Source organism: Budorcas taxicolor, chromosome 22 (assembly GCF_023091745.1).
Source record: "Budorcas taxicolor isolate Tak-1 chromosome 22, Takin1.1, whole genome shotgun sequence".
NCBI lineage: Eukaryota > Metazoa > Chordata > Mammalia > Artiodactyla > Bovidae > Budorcas > Budorcas taxicolor.
The window spans coordinates 22,617,122-22,636,466 of NC_068931.1; the positions used below are offsets into that span (position 1 = coordinate 22,617,122).

Here is a 19,345-nt window from a genome sequence, read left to right on the forward strand (position 1 = left end):
AGCTGGAGGGAGAGCTCTTAGCTGGAAATAAAATAACAAATAGGAACAAATAATGCAAATGGGGAAAAAATGCCAAAGGGGTACTGACAGTATTGGAACATAAGTCTTTAGGAAAAAGAGTAAGGAACAATTTTACTGAACAAGAAACAACATCACAAATATGTGAAGGTATTTTGTATGTTTTCCCACAGCTTACGACTAAAATAAAATTATACACAGTAAACTAAAGGAATTAAAATGAAAGTAAAAGAAAAAGATATTATCCAAGAAACTGGACAACTCATTCTAAATGTGCTGAGGACAAATCACTAAGGTCACCAATATCTGGTTTTGTTCTTATCCTAATGGCACTGTCCTCGCTGCCTGCAAAGTCTTCTAGAACAAAGAAGGGTATAAATAAATAAGTTCATAAATAAATGAAATGATAGAATTTCTTGCCAAATGCCACTGTAGAAGACAAAAGTCAAAGACTAAATTATGAATAAGGGAACTGTGCCAGGTAAATTCTAGATATTTTTACTGTTGGTGGATTGGGGTTTCTCTAAAATGCACAGCAAGCTCTTGGCTGCAGCCCAGAAGTACTTGGGGTGCTTGCTGGCTGGCACACTTGAGTCTTCGCACATCCAGAGATGCTGATTTAGAAAGTCAAGGATCCCCAAAACTGGCGTTCTTAAGCAGCTTCTCAGAACATTAGAAATGCACTTAGTCCCCAGTTTACACTTTGATGAAATAACTGCCTAAAATAAATCACCCATTTCTTTACTATGGGGATTAACATGTTTGTTCGCTTTTTGAGGGGAAAAATACAATATATTTGGTAGCCAGTGAGTTACCCTAATGAAAATTATCTGTTCTCATGATCAAAATGGTTTCCACAGGTTTCATCACGCCACACTGGATGGCAACGTAGGTCCATATGATTGGAAAATGCACACCAATGCTTTCTTTAAGGTAACTATTCAAGAACCCTTCACAAATGCTGCTAAAATTTTACTGAATTTGCCTTATGAGAAATTAAAAAGACATGCAAAGAAATTATATATACATATACAAAGAACAGATACACACACAGACACTCCAGCATTTACTACTACTATCTCTAAAAATTCTAATTTGCTTCTCATTTCATTTGTCTGCAAAAACTCCCACAAATATGTTAAACAAGAAGCTCCTCATGGGCCCCTTCAACACTTTAGACCCATGACTGGCAATTTTCTCTATGACTATTTTTTCTTATCTCCTTCCTTCTCTGTGTCTCTTTTTTTCTGGATAACCAACCCATGGCCCTTATCCACAAGTACACACAGCCACTTTATGGGAAAGATACACAGTTTTGTCTTTGCCCCACAGCAGTTTCAAACTGATCTGCATTCATCCTAATACGAGCACTTCTGAGGGAAGAATGTGTGTCAGGCCCCATGGAGAAACGGACCCACAATTACAATGTAAAGTGGTATGTGTTATTAATAGAAAAGGGATGGCTGATAACAGAAAACACTCTGGTTTTTTTTTTTTTTTCTCCAGCAAATTAAAAATAAAATATTAAGACTTCCCTGGTGGTACAGTGGATAGGAATCTGCTTGCCAATGCAGGGGACACAGGTTCGATTTCTGGTCTGGGAAGAGTCCACAGGTAGCCGGGCAACTAAGCCCCACGCCACAACTACTGAGTCCAAGTACTTAGACCCCGTGCTCTACAACGAGAGAAGCCACTGCAATGAGAAGCCCACGCACCATGATGAAGAGTAGACCCCCGCTCCCTGCAACCAGAGAAAGCCCACGCACAGCAGCAAAGACCCAGCGCACCAAATACATACATACATACTTTCTTTCAGAAATAAAATAGAATAGCAGGGCACTCCAGAACGCAGAGCAAGAGCGGCACCAGAAAACCTGAGTGGGGATCTGCAGCTGAGCAGGGTGCAACAGGGGCCATTTCCGACAGTCATTGCTAGAGTCATTTCAATAGGCGAACAACACAGTATTCCTGGGTGTCATCACGGTCTAAGTCGGCTTTTCTCTAGATCGTACTAAAGGGTAACGAACTCCTCGGTTTGCATCCACTACTGACCTCCCAAATCAGAGGACTGTGAAGCCTGGACAGAGAGCGGGTGGGTCAGGCAAGGCCTAGCTTCTGGATACCCTACTGTCTTGTTCATGAGAAAATGACGATGGGAGAAGAGGTGTCAGTAGAAGGGAAGTTTGTCCTCTAGTTCGTTCTGATCCAGCCTAGATGCGGAGAAGCGAGAGTGTCCTCTCTGGTGGGCCTGGACTGGTGGGGGCTGACGGCCCTGCATGAAATCTGTCTACACACAACTCACAGGATGTCCTGCTGTGGCCCCAGCATCGCCACACCGGCTACACCTGAAGACGCTTCTATATCGATCGTGTCTCATGGGTTTTCACACGAATCCATCTCAGGAATATTTTCTAGTCCCTAATACCATTTTGGGTCAGAGGCAGAGAGGAAATCTCTCATCTATTGGTTCATGAGAAGAAAATACTTCCTGTTCCAAAAGGAAGACTATGTCTCTGCTAAATACTCTAACCTAAGAGTGAATTACTTCACTAGTGACATGTTCTTTAACAAGCCCCCACTTAATCACTGAAATCAAATTTTTTTAAAAAATTTAGCTCTATATGCACCTTACACACCTACTTCATAGTAGGCAGGGTGCTGCCTCAGACACTTGACAAAGAATGAGACACAGCCCTATCCTCAAGGGCTCTGGGTACCTTCAGGGGAATAAGAGCTGGACCTTCTAACACAGCGTGGTAAGCATTATTCTGGAAGGGTGGTGGGCACGGTGCTCCAGGAACACCATGAAGCCTGGGAGGTCTGGGGAACCCTTCAGAGGAGATGACAATGGAGCTGGATTTTAAAGTGTGAATGAGATTTTACTGCAAATGAAGAGAAGGGGAAAGACCTTCTTGGCAACGGGAGCATGAAAAAAATCCATGTGATGCAAAAGGGAAGGAGTCTTTAGGGAAGAAAGAGTATTGTGGGGCAGAGGCGCAGGGCAGGGAGGTGTGGGCCGTGAAACCGAGGAGGTGCACAGCAGCCAGAGGGAAAGGACCTTATCTGTCACGTAAAACAACGAATTTTATCCTGTAGGAAGGACAACGTGGCACCTGGAATGTTTATAAGAAAGGGTTTTGCAGGATCCAATCTGCATTTTTAGGAAGAGATGTGTGGTGGCTTCCTGGGGGGTGACAGAGAAAAGGCTGGGAGATCAGGTACAGAGCTTCAGCGAGATCACTCATAACACGTTTTGGGGTGGCTCGATGCTCTTTGGTGAACATCATCATTTCCCCTATATGTTCTTTAATTATACCTGAGGTTTTCTCCTTAAATTATCTATTGAAGCTGTATATATATATACATATTCCTATTCCAAATATATCATCTGTGGTTTATAAAAATCACATTCCACATGAGTGAACGTTTAGGTAAATACTTAAAAGAATTCTCTTACCTGAACAAAGCTGTTCCACCTTCGTGTAGTTTAAAGATACTATGTCATTAACCCAAGCGATGATGTCATGTCTGCTCATAGTCTCTTGGGTTATCGAGGTAGAATACACGTTGACCGCCATTCCCCAACTAGAAAAAACAAACAAACAACATTTATTTACCTACAAGAAAAAAATGAACTCAGAAAGATGACAGACATCCATCCAACCCTGGCAGAACTCTAATACAGTTAAAATTCATATATGGTTCGTGCATCACCATTTTATATCTCCTTCAAGTTGATTTAAATGGTGCTCCGGCTCTGAGATTCCTACTGTCTCATGTAATTCAGTGTCTCACTTAGAAGATGAGTTAGGAACAACTTTTTTTTTAATCAGCTTTAGAGAAAAGGAAATTCCCTTCAGAAACAGGATACATACACGTTTCATTAGAAAAAAAAAAATCTTCACCAGATAGTCTTTATCCCTACAAACTTTGGATAAAGCAAAAAAAAAAAAATTATACAGAAAGTACTTGGAACTGACTGCATGAGTCCTCCCTTCATTTCTGACTGTTAATATTCTTCTGACCATTCATGACACCTACTACTTCCCCTAACTTTTTTCTGAAGGGGCACACAGTGGCCACAGAAAAGGTTTGTTTTGCTTAAAATGCTTGGATAGCTATAGTTCGGTGGAGAAGGCAATGGCACCCCACTCCAGTACTCTTGCCTGGAAAATCGTATGGATGGAGGAGCCTGGAGGGCTGCAGTCCATGGGGTCGCTAAGAGTCGGACACGACTGAGCGACTTCCCTTTCACTTTTCACTTTCATGCATTGGAGGAGGAAATGGCAACCCACTCCAGTGTTCTTGCCTGGAGAATCCCAGGGACGGGGGAGCCTGGTGGGCTGCCGTCTATGGGGTCACACAGAGTCGGACACGACTGAAGCAACTTAGCAGCAGCAGCTATAGTTTGGTAAGATTGGTTTCCTCTTTTTAATTAATAAAGAATGTTTTTAGAGCAGTTTTAGGTTCACAGCAAAACCGAGTGGAAAGTACAGAGTTTTCCCATATACCCCCTCGTCCGATAATCTTCCTACCAGCTGGTACATTTGTAACGATCAGTGAACCTACACTGATGCACTCTCATCACCCAAATTCTATAGTCTACATTAGGTTCCCTCTTGGTGTTGAATATTCTCTCGGTTGTGACAAATATACAATGACATATATCCGTCACTGCAGTATCACACAGAATCCTAAAAAAAAAAAAAAGAAAAGAAATCCTCTCTGCTCTGTCGATTCGTCCTTCCCTCCCACCATTTCTGGCAACCACTGATTCCTCTTACTGTCTCCAGAGTTCTACCTTTCCCAGAAGGTCATACAGTTGGAACCATACGGTACATAGCCTTTTCAGACTGGCTTCTTTCACTAATGCACAGTGAAGGTTCTTCCATGTCTTTGCATGACTTGTGAGCTCACTCTTTTTTTGCACTGAATAATACTGCACCGTCTGAATGTATCACTCACCTACTGAAAGACATCTTGGTGGCCTCCAAGTTCTGGCAAATATGAGTAAAGCTACTATCAATATTCACGTGCAGGTTTTTGTAAGTTTTGACTCATTAGGATAAATACCAGAGAGCACGACTGATCTGGGTCATATGGTAAGAGTGTGTTCAATTCTATAAGAAACTGCCAAACTGTCTCACAACAGGGCTGTACCATCCTGCATCCCCAACAGCAATGAATAAAGCTTCCTATTGCTCCATGTCCCCACCAGCACTTGGTGGTGTCAGTATTTTGGATTTTGGCCATTCTAATAGGTGAATACTGGGGAAGGAAATGGCAACCCACTCCAGTATTCTTGCCTGGGACCCATGGACAGAGTAGTCTGGTGGGCTATGTAGTCTATGGGGGTCACAAAAGAGTCAAGCATGATTTAGTCAGTAAACAACAACAAATCCCAACTCTTTAGAAACTTCAAAGTGATATTCTATTATTCTTTTTTTAAATTCAAGTATAGTTGATTTACAATGTTGTATAAAGTGATTCAGAGATATGTATATTCTTTTTCAGACTGTTTTCCATTATAGGTTATTGCAAGGGACAGAATATAGCTTCCTGTGCTATACAATAGGTCCTTGTCTTTATTTATTATATATACTTTAGTGTGTATATATTAATCCCAGACTTCTGATTTATCCCTCCCTCAACTTTCTCCTTTGGTAACCATAAAGTTGTTTTCTATGTCTGTGAGTCTGTTTCTGTTTTGTAAATAAGTTCATTTGTATTTTTTTTTTTTAAGATTCCACATGTAACTGATGCTATGTAATATTTGTCTTTATCTGTTTGACTTACTTCACCTAGTGTGACAATCTTTAGGTTCTTCCACCTTGCTGTAAATGGCAATATTTCTTTTTCTTTTTTTTATGGCTGATAATGTATCTACCATATCTTCTTTACCCATTCATCTGTCAATGGACACTTAGGTTGCTTCCATGTCTTGGCTATTGCAAGTAATGCTGCTATGAACAATGAGGTGCATGTTACCTTTTTGAATCAAATTAGAGTTTTCATCTTTCCTGGATATATGCCCCGGAGTGGTACTGCTGGATCACATGGTAACGCTAGTCTCAGTTTAGTGGGGGTTTTTTGGGTCGTGTGGCTTGTGGGACCTTAGTCCCCCAACCAGGGATCCAAATCTGTGCCCCCTGCAATGGAAGCAGGTCCTAACTACAGGTCCACCAAGAAGTCCTTATTTTATTTTATTTTTTTAAGGAACCTTCATACTGTTCTCCATAGTGTCTACACCAATTTACATTCCCACCAACAGTATAGGAGAGTTAGTTCCCTTTTCTCCACAGCCTCTCCAGCATTTATTATTTGTAGATTTTTTGATGATGGCCATTCTGACTGGTGTGAAGTGATAACTCATCACAGTTTTTACTTGTATTTCTCTAATAATTAATGATGTGGAGTATCTTTTCATATGTCTACTGGTCAGCTATACATTTTCTCTGGAGAAATGTCTATTTAGATTTTCTGCCTATTTTTTGCTTGGGCTGTTTATTTTTTGATATTGAGCTATATGAGCTGTTTGTATATTTAGGAAATTAAGCTCTTGTTGGTTGCATCGTGTGCAAATCTCTTCTTCCATTCTGTAGGTCGTACTGTTTACGGTTTCCTTTGCTATACAAAAGCTTGTAAGCTTGAGAAGGTCCTGTTTATTTTTGCTTGTATTTCTACTACCATGGGAGACTAACCTAAGTATTGCTACAATATTATTTCAGAGAATGTTTTGCCTATGCCCTCTTCTAGGAATTTTAAAGTGTCATGTCTTATATTTAAGTCTTTAAGCCATTTGGAATTTATTTTCGTGTACGGTGTAAAGAGTGTTCTAACTTCATTGATTCACAGGTGGCTGTTCAGGTTTCCCAACACCACTTGCTGAAGAGACTGTCTTTCCCCCATTGTGTACTCCTGCCTCTGTTGAAGACTAGTTAGCCACAGGTGTGTGGTTTATTTCTGGACTCTCTATTCTGTTCAACTGATCCATATGTCTGGGTTTGTGCCAATGCCATGCTGTTTTGATTACTGTAGCTTTGGAGTATCGTCTGAAGTCTGAGAGGGTTATGTCTCCAGCTTTGCTCTTTCCCTTCCAGGATTGCTTTGGCAATTCTAGGTCTTCTCTGGTTCCACATAAGTTTTAGGATTATTTATTCCAGTTCTGTGAAAAATTTCATAGGTAATTTGACAGAGATAGCATTAAACCTGTAATGGTCATTTTAATGACATCAATATTTCTAATCCAAGAGCCTGAGATATCTTTCCATTTATTTGAATCACCTTCCATTTCCTTTATCAGTGTTTTATAGCTCTTAGCATGTAACTCGTTCACCTCCTTGGTCAGGTGTATTTCTTAGTTTTTTCTTTGATGTGATTTTAAAAGGTTTTTTTTTTTTTTTTTTTTTAACTTTCCCCTTCTGATATTTTATTGCTAGTATAAAAAATGCAACAGATTTCTGTATGTTAATCTTGTACCTTGCTGAATTTGTTTATTGGTTCTAATAGTTTTTGTGTGGCGTCATTAGGGTTTTCTATAGACAGTATCACATCATCTGCACATAATGACAATTTTAGTGCTTCCCTTCTAACCTGGATATCTTTTATTTCTTTTTCTCACCCAATTGCTGTGGCTAGGGCTTCCCATACTATGTTGAATAGAAGTGAGAGTGGACATCCTTGTTGTGTTCTAAAATTCAGCAGGAAAGGTTTCAGCTTTTCACTGTTGAGTATGTGGGTTTCTGACAGTTTTTATTATGCTGAGATCTGTTCTCTTTATACTCATTTCAGTGAAAGAATTTATCATGAATGGATGCTGAATTTTACCAAATACTTTTTCTGCATCTACTGAAATGATTATTTGGTTTCTGTGTTTTCTTTTGTTGATGTGATATATCATATTGATTGTTTTGCATATGTTTACCATTATTATGGCCCTGGGGTAAATCCAACTTGACCATAGTGTATGACCCTTTGTTGAGGACTTTTGCATCTGTATTCATCCACGATACTGGCCTGTAATTTTCCTTTCTGGTACTATCTTTGTTTGGTTTTGGTATCAGGGAGATGGTGGCTTCACAGAATGACTTTAGGAATGTTCCCTCCTCTTCAATCTCTTGGAAGAGTTTGTCAAGGACTGGTGTAAGTTCTTCTTTGTATGCTTGGTAGAATTCCCCAGTGAAGACACCTAGTCCTGAACTTGTGTTTGCAGGGAGGTTTGTTTGTTTTGTAATTACAGATTCTATTTCACTTCTAGTGAATTCTATCCATTCAAATTATCTATTTCTTCTTGATTCAGTTTTGGTGAGCTGCATGTTTCTAGAAACTCGTTCATTTCCTTTAGCTTGTCCAATTTGTTGGCATATAACTGTTCATAGTATTCTATTGTGGCTTTTTATATTTCTGTGGTATTGGTTGTTATTTCTCCCTTTCACTTCTTATTTTGTTTATTTGAGTTCTCTCCCTTTTCTTCTATTTATTCTTGATTTATTAGCTGAATAATTCTACAAAGAGAAATTTCCTTTCTGAGATATTGATCATATAAGAAAGGCAAGATAGATGCCTGATTCTTTCCCTATATCTTCAGATTTTCACAACAAAGAGGTAAGTTTCCTAATAGTCTCCAAACATGACCAATGAGGTTTTTATTTTTGAAGTGTAATTATGAACTTACAGATTTAAACACATTTGATACACAGTTTAAATCACTGGCTTGAGTTTCTTCTGACAAGGTTCTAGTAGTCTTTGCTAACTTCCCTGCTTTCTGGTATGAGAAAAAGCTTCAGGCTTAACTTGTATATTTGCTGCCTTAGACTTAAAACCAGTCATTTCTCCAAGAGTTCCTTTGGTCACAAATACTAGAGATAATATTTTTAAGCACAACTATATACAATAGAAAAATATAGACATACAGATTTTACACAAAAATATACATATTATTAAACAGTTCTATTTGAAATTCTTATTAATTCTAAAGCAACAAAAATCAGCTTTCTACTTAAAGTGCTAAGTGACAATTTTATTTATTTATAGTTAAGTATAAAAATAAACATATATCCATCCTCAGAAGCACCCACATCTCTAAATTTTCTTCCCCTGAAGATGTGGAAAATCTTAAGACACTGGCAACCCCACAAATGTGACTACAGTTACTGCCTTTCCACAACATTATTAAAAATGCTTTTAATTTTTTGCTTAATAACTTCCATTGTTTTATTATTTAGCATACAAACCATTTGCTTTTAATTACTAATTTTAAAAATCAACTATGTAAATTATATAAAACTTCAGTAAAAATAATTCAAAATTTAAAATGTTTTGGAGTGTCTGGTATAATTTTCATTCACCAGCATAATTTTTGGCAGTCCATGCACTTTTCTAATGGCTTTGCCTGCAGGCAGTAGGGAGAAGCTTTTGCTTTAAGAGGCAATGCAAAACCAATACAGTATTGTAAAGTAAAATAAAGTAAAAAAAAAAATTAAAAAAAAAAAAAGAGGCAATGTACTACTGGAGGGTGAGGTACTAAGGCCTAGAATTGTGCCAGAGGGCAAAAACGGATGAAATTTTTGCTCTAGATGATTAAAACACAAAATTAAATGCAAAGCAGGGGAGACACAATCAGATCTGTGTTTTAGAAAGATTATCCACAAGTGAGTAACGATGGTCTGTGCTTACATAATAGAAAGAAATGCAGAACAGAAGGACAGGTTGAAGAGTTATGATAGCTTTTAAAAAATCCATAAGAACAGAGAAGCAAGTCATTTGCTGCAGGTTGTGTCAATGAATCACACTCTTTTCTGTGTCTTTATTGACAATGTTCACCAAAGGACAACAATTCTTTTATACTGAGACAGTCGGTGCACAAGAGCAAGTAAAGCATTATCTGCCTTCAACGAGCTCATTAAGATGACCAGGTAAACAACAGAATAGCAGCTGATTTTTGCTTTAGTAAAACTTCAGTTAGTTATTTACTAGACTCACACTCTAACCTCAACCACATCCGCTTCTCCACCGGACACAACCGCAGTCCCCAGAAACCCTAAAGTAAGAACATACATGTGTTGAGGGGCCTGTGGGCAAACAAAGATAGAGGACAGAGCAAGGGTGGAGCAGTCAAGGTTAGGAATGTTTTCTGACATTTTCTAAAATAAAACAATAACAATGCATCGCTTTGCCGACAAAGGTCCGTATAGTCAAAGCTATGGTTTTTCCAGTGGTCTTGTACGGATGTGAGAGCTAGACCATTAAGAAGGCTGAGTACCGAAGAATGGATGCTTTCAAACTGTGGTGCTGGAGAAAACTCTTGAGAGTCACTTGGACAGCAAGGAGATCAAACCAGTCAATCCTAAAGGCAACCAATCCTGAACATTCACTGAAAGGACTGATGCTGAAGCTGAGGCTCCAATACTTTGGTCACCTGATGCAAAGAGCTGACTCACTGGAAAAGATCCTGATGCTGGGAAAGACTGAGGGCAGGAGGAGGCAGGGGCAACAGAGGATGAGATGTTTAGATAGCATTACTAACTCAATGGACATGAGTTTGGGCAAACTCAGGGAGATAGTGAAGGACAGGAAAGCCTGACATAGGGGTTGCAGTCCATGGGGTTGCAAAGAGTCAGACTCGACTTTAACAACTGAACAACAATATACCTACTTCAAATTAGTACCAATGGAATCAACATAGTTCATTTCTATTTACCATCCGTGCTGATGAGAATATTCTTATAATCTATCTTCCTCCATATTTTACAGGGATACTTCTAAATTCATTTCAGTTTGTGGTTATCTTTCACCTCCTCTATTAGTCCCCCATCCAAATGTGTGACACCTTCAGATTTTGCAAGGGAGAGCCTGAGGTCCAGATTTCCTCTGTGCAGGCAAGGCAGCTGAAGTACAAAAAGAATTCTATTTCTGCTCTGCCAGTCACTCTTTTCTCCCCCTAATTCCTTCAGAAAAAGACAACTTTCTACAGGTGCAACTTCAATACACTCAAGCTGAAATTATTCATCTGACGCAACAATTCACAAATGAGAATTTATATTTCTCCAAATGTTAAACTCAAGGTTGGTGGAGTTTAACAGTCTTAGCTCTTAGGTAAACATCCACTAAAATCTGAAGATTTCATTGTAATTTCTTAGATGCCAATCCATATTACAATATAAAGATGAAAGTACTGGTCTCTACTTTTTCATCAGATATGATGTATAGATCACAAAGGAATTTTTCTATCATTTTATAGTTAAAGTGGTTCCCTGCTCCCATTTTGACTCTTGAAAAAATAAATCCTATGAGGGAAGAAGGGCAGGAATTGTATTCTTGGCTGACAAATGTGGATTCCTAGTCTTTTTGAAGGACAATTCAAAATATTAATTTTTAAAAATCTTACTGAGTAATTTCCAAAGACTCAGGCAAGCAAAGTAAATGGCTAAGAAAGGTAAGATAACACTGAGTGCTACAGAATAAAGAACCATCATACTGTGCAGGGTTTACTCTGTTTGGCTCTTCAGCATGCCTGTTCCACAGAAATTACTGTTTATTCTTCGATGACCTGACATCTGGTCTCTAGGACAAGCATTTCTCTCTGTGTCACCCTCGTAAAAAAGGAAGTCCAAGTCCTGTCCTCTAATTTGCGGCTTTCAGTAGGTAGTTTAACTAGATCACTGTGTGTTTAAAACCTGGTAAGTACAACAGCACTGAAGTTGTAAGCAAGAGACGATCTCCTAGCATGTCGGTCTCTGGGCCACACATTTTGATATGGCATTAACATTTCATTTTAGAATGAACTTGCACAGCAGAAATTAACACGACATTGTAAACCAACAATATCTCAATAAAATAAACTTTTAAAAAATGAATCTGCATCCACTGCTCCTTCTTGAAAACAAACCAATAATCACCACATAGTTTATGCACAGTGTATAGTTTAGATACTGTTTCTGGGAATGTCCAAACGCCTTTCTGGGAAACTGGCACTATATATACATGTGTATATATATAATCTATAATGTTATGTATTATATTATAGCTGTTATATTATATATATATATTGTGTACACACTATATTATATACATATTATATATGTATATACACACACACATATATATACATATATATATATATATTTTTTTTTTTTTTTGCAAGTAAGAGAAAGAAAAACACACAGAAAAATGAAAATCCCTTCCAGCAGGTGAAGTCACATTTCTGGCTTGTCTGTGGATAGTGATCACTGACACATGTGACTTTGGGAAAAGGCCAGCCTTAGCCTGAGGGCCAGTATGTTGATTTTGCCCCACTTCACCCTGTATGCATGGGCTTGCCAGGGGGCACTAGTGGTAAAGAACCCGCCTGCCAATGCAGGACACATAATGAGATGGGGGTTCGATCCCTGGGTCAGAAGATCCCCTGGAGACTGAAATGGCAACCCACTCCAGTATTCTTGATGGAGAATCCAATGGACAGAGGAGCCTGGCGGGCTATAGTCCATAGGGTTACAAAGAGTGGGTCACAACTGAAGCGATTTAGCATGCATGCACTGTGTATGCAGCATTTGGGGGTGGTGGTGGGACAAAGTGCGCCAACTTTATGCTCTGCAGCAGTCATTCAACCATACAAATCAGAGACTGCATGTCTGCTTACTGAAACAAAAGGAATTTTATGTGACTAAGTGGGACTTGAGTTTGCCTACTGAACAAAGCCTGGATAAAGATTTGGCAAGCCCTGAACTATGGAAACCAAAACATGGATTCTACCCCTTCACCAGTCATCGGCTCCCAAACCAATGACAAAGTAGTTCACAATTTTGTCCAAGAACAAACTGGGCAAGGTTTGTGAATTACTGCAGAGGAGGGCCTCTTCAAAATATGACAAACATAAAAAATGTCACAGCTAACAAAAACTGGAATAATTTCTTACATAATTCATTCTGTCTCTGCACCCTGCACTTACAAAACAGACCACTGGTGTACAGTTGGAGGAAAACATGGTGTTTTTCCAGCAAGGCTCACAGTAGACCAGGTGTCTCAAGATTCTGGCTCTAGCGCTGCTGTGGGTGTGTGGCTGTAGGGAGAGGGGCTTGAGAAATTAATTTTGGGATTGAGGCATGTGGAACCTATTTTGATTTTTTTTTTCACATCTACCATCTGAGTATGCCAGGCTTCCCAAGTTTAGACACGACCATCTGCAGAAGAACTGCCTTCCTTAAGTGGTTGACTTCTGTCTGCTGCTCTGTAAGAAGGCCCAGTGCGGCTTTGAAAGTGAAAGTCGCTCAGTCATATCCAACTCTTTGTGACCCCATGGACTATACAGTCCATGGAATTCTCCAGCCCAGAGTACTGGAGTGGGTATCCTTTTCCTTCTCCAGCGGATCTTCCCAACCCAAGGATCACACCCAGGTCTCCCACATTGCAGGCAGATTCTTTACCAGCTGAGCCACAAGGGAAGCCCAAGAATACTGGAGTGGGTAGCCTATCCCTTCACCAGCAGATCTTCCTGACCCAGGAATTGAACTGCGGTCTCCAGCATTGCAGGCAATTTCTTTACGAACTGAACCATCAGGGAAGCCCCGAGATTTACCCCAAATGCATTCTGAAGCTGAACCTTTAAAAGCCACCCACCTCTCCCACCCTGACTTCAGTTATTTTATTTATTTCATTCCCTGAGGGAGTCTATACCCAACTGGAAACTTCGTGTTCAACATAACATGTTCTGTAAACTAAGCTCCCTATTGCCATGGCAATATACTCTGTTCACACAATTTTGCACTGAAAACTATACTCATATTCGTGACCGTCTTTCTTCACTCTCTCCTAACAATCTGTATTTTCAACATGCTTCTCTGTCACTGGGGGAAGTAATCCACCTCCACCAGCCTAAGACCAACACATGCAATCCACCCTTCACGCACCCACGACAAAACAAAGGAAGTGAACGTGCTAATCGCTCAGTTGTGCCTGATTCTTTGCAATGCTATGAACTGTAGCCAACCAGGCTTCTCTGTCCATGGGATTTCCCAGGCAAGAATACTAGAGCGGGTTGCCATTTCCTTCTCTAGGGGATCTTCCTGACCCACAGATCAAACCTGGGTCTCCTGCATTGCAGGCAGACTCTTTACAGTCTGAGCTACCAGGGAAGCCTGACAAGACAAAGAACAGACTGGAAAAGATGAATTAAGATTAATAGTATTTTCCTTTCACCTGGGAAATATTTCTTCGATCTTGGGAACATAAGGACTTCTGAAGTCCATATAGTAATCTGCAACCCAAGTGGTTTCTTAAGTCATAAGGTACCAATGCTTCATAGGAAGCCACGTCACGCTGACCAAAAACGGCTCTGAAGTCTCCATATACGTCAAGGTGGGAGAAGTGTCTTTGAGTCACAAGAACATTTCCTTTACTAATCACTGGACTTAAGACCCTGGTCAAGGTCCAGATCTCACCCTGAATTTCCATTCCACAAGGTGTTCTCTAGTTCACAGCTTTAGGATGGTCAAGGTTGGCCTATTCCGACATACCAGGTAAACGGAGGTGCATTATTTCAAACACACTTATCAATCATGCCTTTTTTCTAAGAATCTTCTTGGCGTCATCCTAACAGAAACAGCCATTTTGCAAACACTTCTACGTACCCACAAGCAGATCGAGACAATTGCTGATATGAAAGTGAGTATTTCCTTCTCCTACGAGTGCCATGTTTCTAAAATACAGTAAGTTCCCGACATACACACCTTCAAGTTGTGAACTTTCAAAGATGCGAACACGCATTCGCATGCCCAATCACGTAAGGCAGTTCTCGTGTCTGGCTTACACTGTCATGTGCGGGCATCCTCTACAATCGGTTGTGCTTTTGTGTACTTTACAGTACAGTGCAGTGTACAGTAGGGTGGTACAGTGTCTTTATTGCAAGCCCAGGATGTCCAGAAGCAAGCGTAAAAGCAGCAGTGATATAGCTGGTACGACTGTAATTTTCAAAGTACTGTAAGATTAAAAATGCTTTTTGTGTTGGTTTGCTTTTTATGCTATTATTTGTGTGAGAAGTATTATAAACCTATTACAGTACAGTACTGTACAGACAGTTGTGTTAGTTGGGTACCTAAGCTAACTTTGTCGTACTTGTTATTTTGTTCAGTCGTGTCCGACTCTTTGCCACCCCATGGGGTGCAGCACACCAGGCTTCCCTGTCCTTCACCATCTCCCGGAGCTTGCTCAAACTCATGCCAACTGATTTGGTGAAGCCATCCAACCATCTCATCCTCTGTCGCCCGCTTCCTTCTCTTGCCCTCAATCTTTCCCAGCCTCGAGGGTCTTTTCCAATGAGTCAGCTCTTTGCATCATGGTACCTGGGCTAACTCTGTTGGACTTCCAAATAAACTGGACTTATAAATGCGCTCTCAGAATTCCTTCATGTGTAGGGGACATACTGTAAATGGAAAACATACACTGAAGAGAAGAAATGCACATTTATATCCACTGATCAAATACCGAGACAAAGGAAGACACTCCAAAAGCTGTTCATCAACTTCAGGGGGGCTGAAGAGCTTGGCGCCCGCAGCAGACGTTCACTTAAATGTATGTGTTTTCCTCGGAAAAGCCTTGCAATAACAGACCTAGACTCTGCCTGAGTGCCTGCTTTCTGGCTCCCTCCTCACAAAAGGCTGATGTGGAATCCCCCACCCCACCCCACCCCACCCCACCCCGGGCTGCCCCAGACAATGAACTGGGTGTCCATCAGGGGTGACTTGTAAATGTGTCCCCTGAACCAGAAACTTCCCAGCCTTTGAGCTGCACATAATTCATTCTCCAGATTCAATACCATCGGGGCGGGAGGGGGGGCGGGATTTAAACATTTCACCAAGGAAAGACTATCTCCAGATAATTCTCGATTCATCTCTTGCTTTTTATTTGTGACCCAGAACATCGCGGGGGGTGGGGGTAGGGGGGCAGTATTTGGCTGGGGAGGGAGAGCAGGACGGAGGGACGCTGGAGTCACAGAGGGTCTCTGAAAGACAAGCCTTGACAAGGTAAGAGGCATTCTGGAAACTGTACTGGGTTTCATTGAAGATTGGGTATTAAGGCTTCCATTTAATTTGTGGAATAATTGATGGCTGCGTGGATTCCAGGGCTGGGAGGGGAATTTAAGAGGTCGTGTATTGTCTTCTTATTTTATTGTCTTCAGGTAATAATAACACACTGAAGCCACCATGGCCGGATGCAAATGTTTTATTTTTACAGGACTGTCTACAGGATAAGACAAAGAATGCAAAACTAACTCCTCTGGCACCAAGCCTCCTCCTGGGAAGCTCCGAGCTGGGGAGAAGCCTGAGGGCAATTCTGACTTCAGACAAGGATGGCTGAGAAACATCAAGGTATGCCCACAATTATATGATGCATAGATTGGATTAAAACACAGATACTGAAATATACTGATTTTTCCTCAAAATCAGGCTATTCACAATTTAGAGCTTTTTTTTTAATTGTGAATAGCCTGATTTTGAGGAAAAATCGGTATATTTCAGTACAATTTAGGGCTAGTGAAGAAAACCAGTGTATAAGAATTTAATACTAAGCTGCTTAGAGAAACATTGGCAAAAACATGAGTTTTATCGGAAGGCCCAAGAGCCTGCTCTTTATGTCAGGCTGTTAGACGCCCTACCACTGTGATTATTAACGTGCCCTTCATTATCATTCACTGCTTGATGATGCTTTTCACGTGGGCACAAAGCTCCATGTCATCACACAATTGGAAGTCCTACTCCAGCTAATAACTGCCATCTCTCTCAGCAACAACGGAACAGAGAATGCTACTCTTTTTTCAGGGTGTCCATCCCATTTACCGCTAACTGTTCCTTTTTAAAACAGAGATTTAAGCTCCTTCCTGCCATATCACTAAGTATTCCAAGGTCAATTTTTAAAAACTAGGATATGATTGAAACACACAGATTTCTCTAATCGTCTGCAAAATGAGATTTTCTACTAGCCTTGAAAATCAACCTCCATTTTAACAGCCTTGTCTTTACCTGGGTGAACCCCGTCAGGTACTATTCAGTAAGTGGGTCCTTAGCTTGGCTACCCCCAATAACTGTAAAAAAACGAAACAGAAATGCAACTTTCAAAATAGCATATACATATCTGCATAACTGAAGCACTGTGCTGTGTATCTGAAACTAACACATCACTGTAAATCAACCATACTTCAATAATTAAAACAAAAACCCCAAACCCACTCCTCCTTGGCTCCAGCCCCTGAAGTCCAGAGAGTGATTGTTTAGCTTGATGGAGACTTTGAGGTCAGGCTGAACGATGAAAGACAGAACGCATTCGTGTTCATTTCTTCAATGTGTGAAAACTGCACGCTAACTAAAATTTTGATTTTTTTTTTTTTTAAAAAGCACATACATGTTTTGGGTTTTTAAATTCCTAATTAACAGTCAATAGCTATGGCCTTGAAATGACTTGGAAACTTGGCTCTTACCCAAAGAATGAAGAAATTCGGGAATTCTTAAAAAAGTTCTTCGTGGCATTCATAATATTCGTGGCCATGAATGAAACGTAACTGCAACAGACTAAGGCCTTAAACACACACACACACGCGGCATATATTTCTTCATATGGTCAGAAATGCAACTGATTATAAGGGATTACATTTGCCTAAATGTCCATCTGTTTCAAACAGTGGGTGGCTTGGTCCCTGCTCTGAAAATAACTTCCGTGACCTGCAGCTCATTCCCATGCCACAGGCTTGGCTGGCCTCTGCAGGGCACCAACTTTTGCCCAGTGCCCCCGCCTCCCCCTCAGCTTGGCTCTTGGTACATCCACTCGGTCTTGACCATATGCCTTCTGTTTACTTTCCCAGCCCTGCTTGGCCCTGTTCCCTCTCCCCCTGACCTTAGCTCTCTCCCATGATCCCAACCATTTCCACTCAGGTCCCAGCCTGCCCACCCAGCACAACCCTGGGTCCACCATTCAGAGTTGCTGCCACCACAGGGGAGAGAGGGCGGTCACGTTCATCTGTTAACACTCCCCCCCACCCCCACATAAAACCGGGTGCATAAGGCCTAGAAGCAGAGTGAAGTAAGTCCGAAAAAAACCACCAATACAGTATATTAACGCATATATATGAAATTTAGAAAGATGGTAACGATGACCCTATATGCAAGACAGCAAAGAGACACAGATGTAAAGAACAGACTTTTGGACTCTGTGGGAAATGGCGAGGGTGGGATGATTTGAGAAAATAGCACTGAAACATGTATATTATCATACGTGAAACAGATCGTCAGCCCAGGTTCGATGCATGAGGCAGGGCACTCAGGGCTGGTGCACTGGGATGACCCTGAGGGATGGGATGGGGAGGGAGGTGGGAGGGGGGTTCAGGATGGGGGACACATGTACACCCATGGCTGATTCATGTCAATGTATGGCAAACACTGCTACAATATTGTCATTAGTCTCCAATTAAAATAAATAAAATTTTTTAAAAAGACGTAGCAGAAAAATGTGCAGTGACCACATGAACACGCCATCAATGCCAAGCAAAGTCAGGTGTGGGGAAAATTTAGTTAGAACTGACCCCCACCTCCTGGTTTCTGAACTATTTTGTGCTCTTGGTGGTACTGGCTCCTCCTTGGGTACTTATCACTCTCTGGTGCCTGACTTCCCTAAGCCTTCTCATATGAAAAAAAAAAAAAAAAACAAAAAAAAACAAATGAAGGACGACAGCTTCACATTGTTCCTTATCCTCTGGGATAACTGCGCTCAAGATCTTGAAAGAAGAGGCCATTCCCAGCACTTGGCACACTGGGCTGCATCTCACGCTTCAGGTTCAGCTCAAAGGTCCCCTCCTCAGTGAGCCTTCCCTGACCTCCTCTGAAGTGGCCTCCTCCAGGGACCCTTCCGCCACACTGCTCTTCCCTCCATGATACTAACACAATCTGTTGATTCTTTTGTTGGCTTACTGTCTCTCCACTACCTCGTCCCCCCATAAGGTTACCTCTCTGAAGGCAGGTTCTTTACAGAATCTGTTTTGTTACTGCGTGCCTTCTATGCCTAGAGGAGTGCCCAGCACACAGTGAGAAGTGTGAAAGCATTTGTCACTCAGTTGTATCCAACTCTTTGTGACCCCATGCACCATAGCCCACCAGGCTCCTCTGTCCATGGGATTCTCCAGGCAAGAATACTGAAGTGGGTTGCCATTTCCTTCTCCAGGGGATCTTCCCGACCCAGGGATTGAACCCGCGTCTCCTGCACTGTGGGCAGATTCTTCACCATCTGAGCCATAGTCTCCTACGTCTCGAGGCGTGCCAAGCACATAGTGGGTACACAGGAAGTAAAA

The 19,345-nt window shown here is 41.1% G+C and overlaps 1 protein-coding gene across 3 annotated transcripts in view; it reads right to left on the reverse strand.

Annotated features, from left to right (window-relative positions):
* MAPRE2 (microtubule associated protein RP/EB family member 2) overlaps nucleotides 1–19,345 on the reverse strand; it is a 187,683-nt gene that overhangs the window by 78,262 nt on the left and 90,076 nt on the right. For all 3 annotated transcript variants that reach the window (XM_052660419.1, XM_052660418.1, XM_052660417.1), the window contains one exon: nucleotides 3,476–3,603. In XM_052660419.1, the coding sequence (XP_052516379.1) occupies nucleotides 3,476–3,596 (121 nt within the window). In that variant the 5' untranslated portion in view covers nucleotides 3,597–3,603. The remainder of the gene's footprint in view (nucleotides 1–3,475; nucleotides 3,604–19,345) is intronic.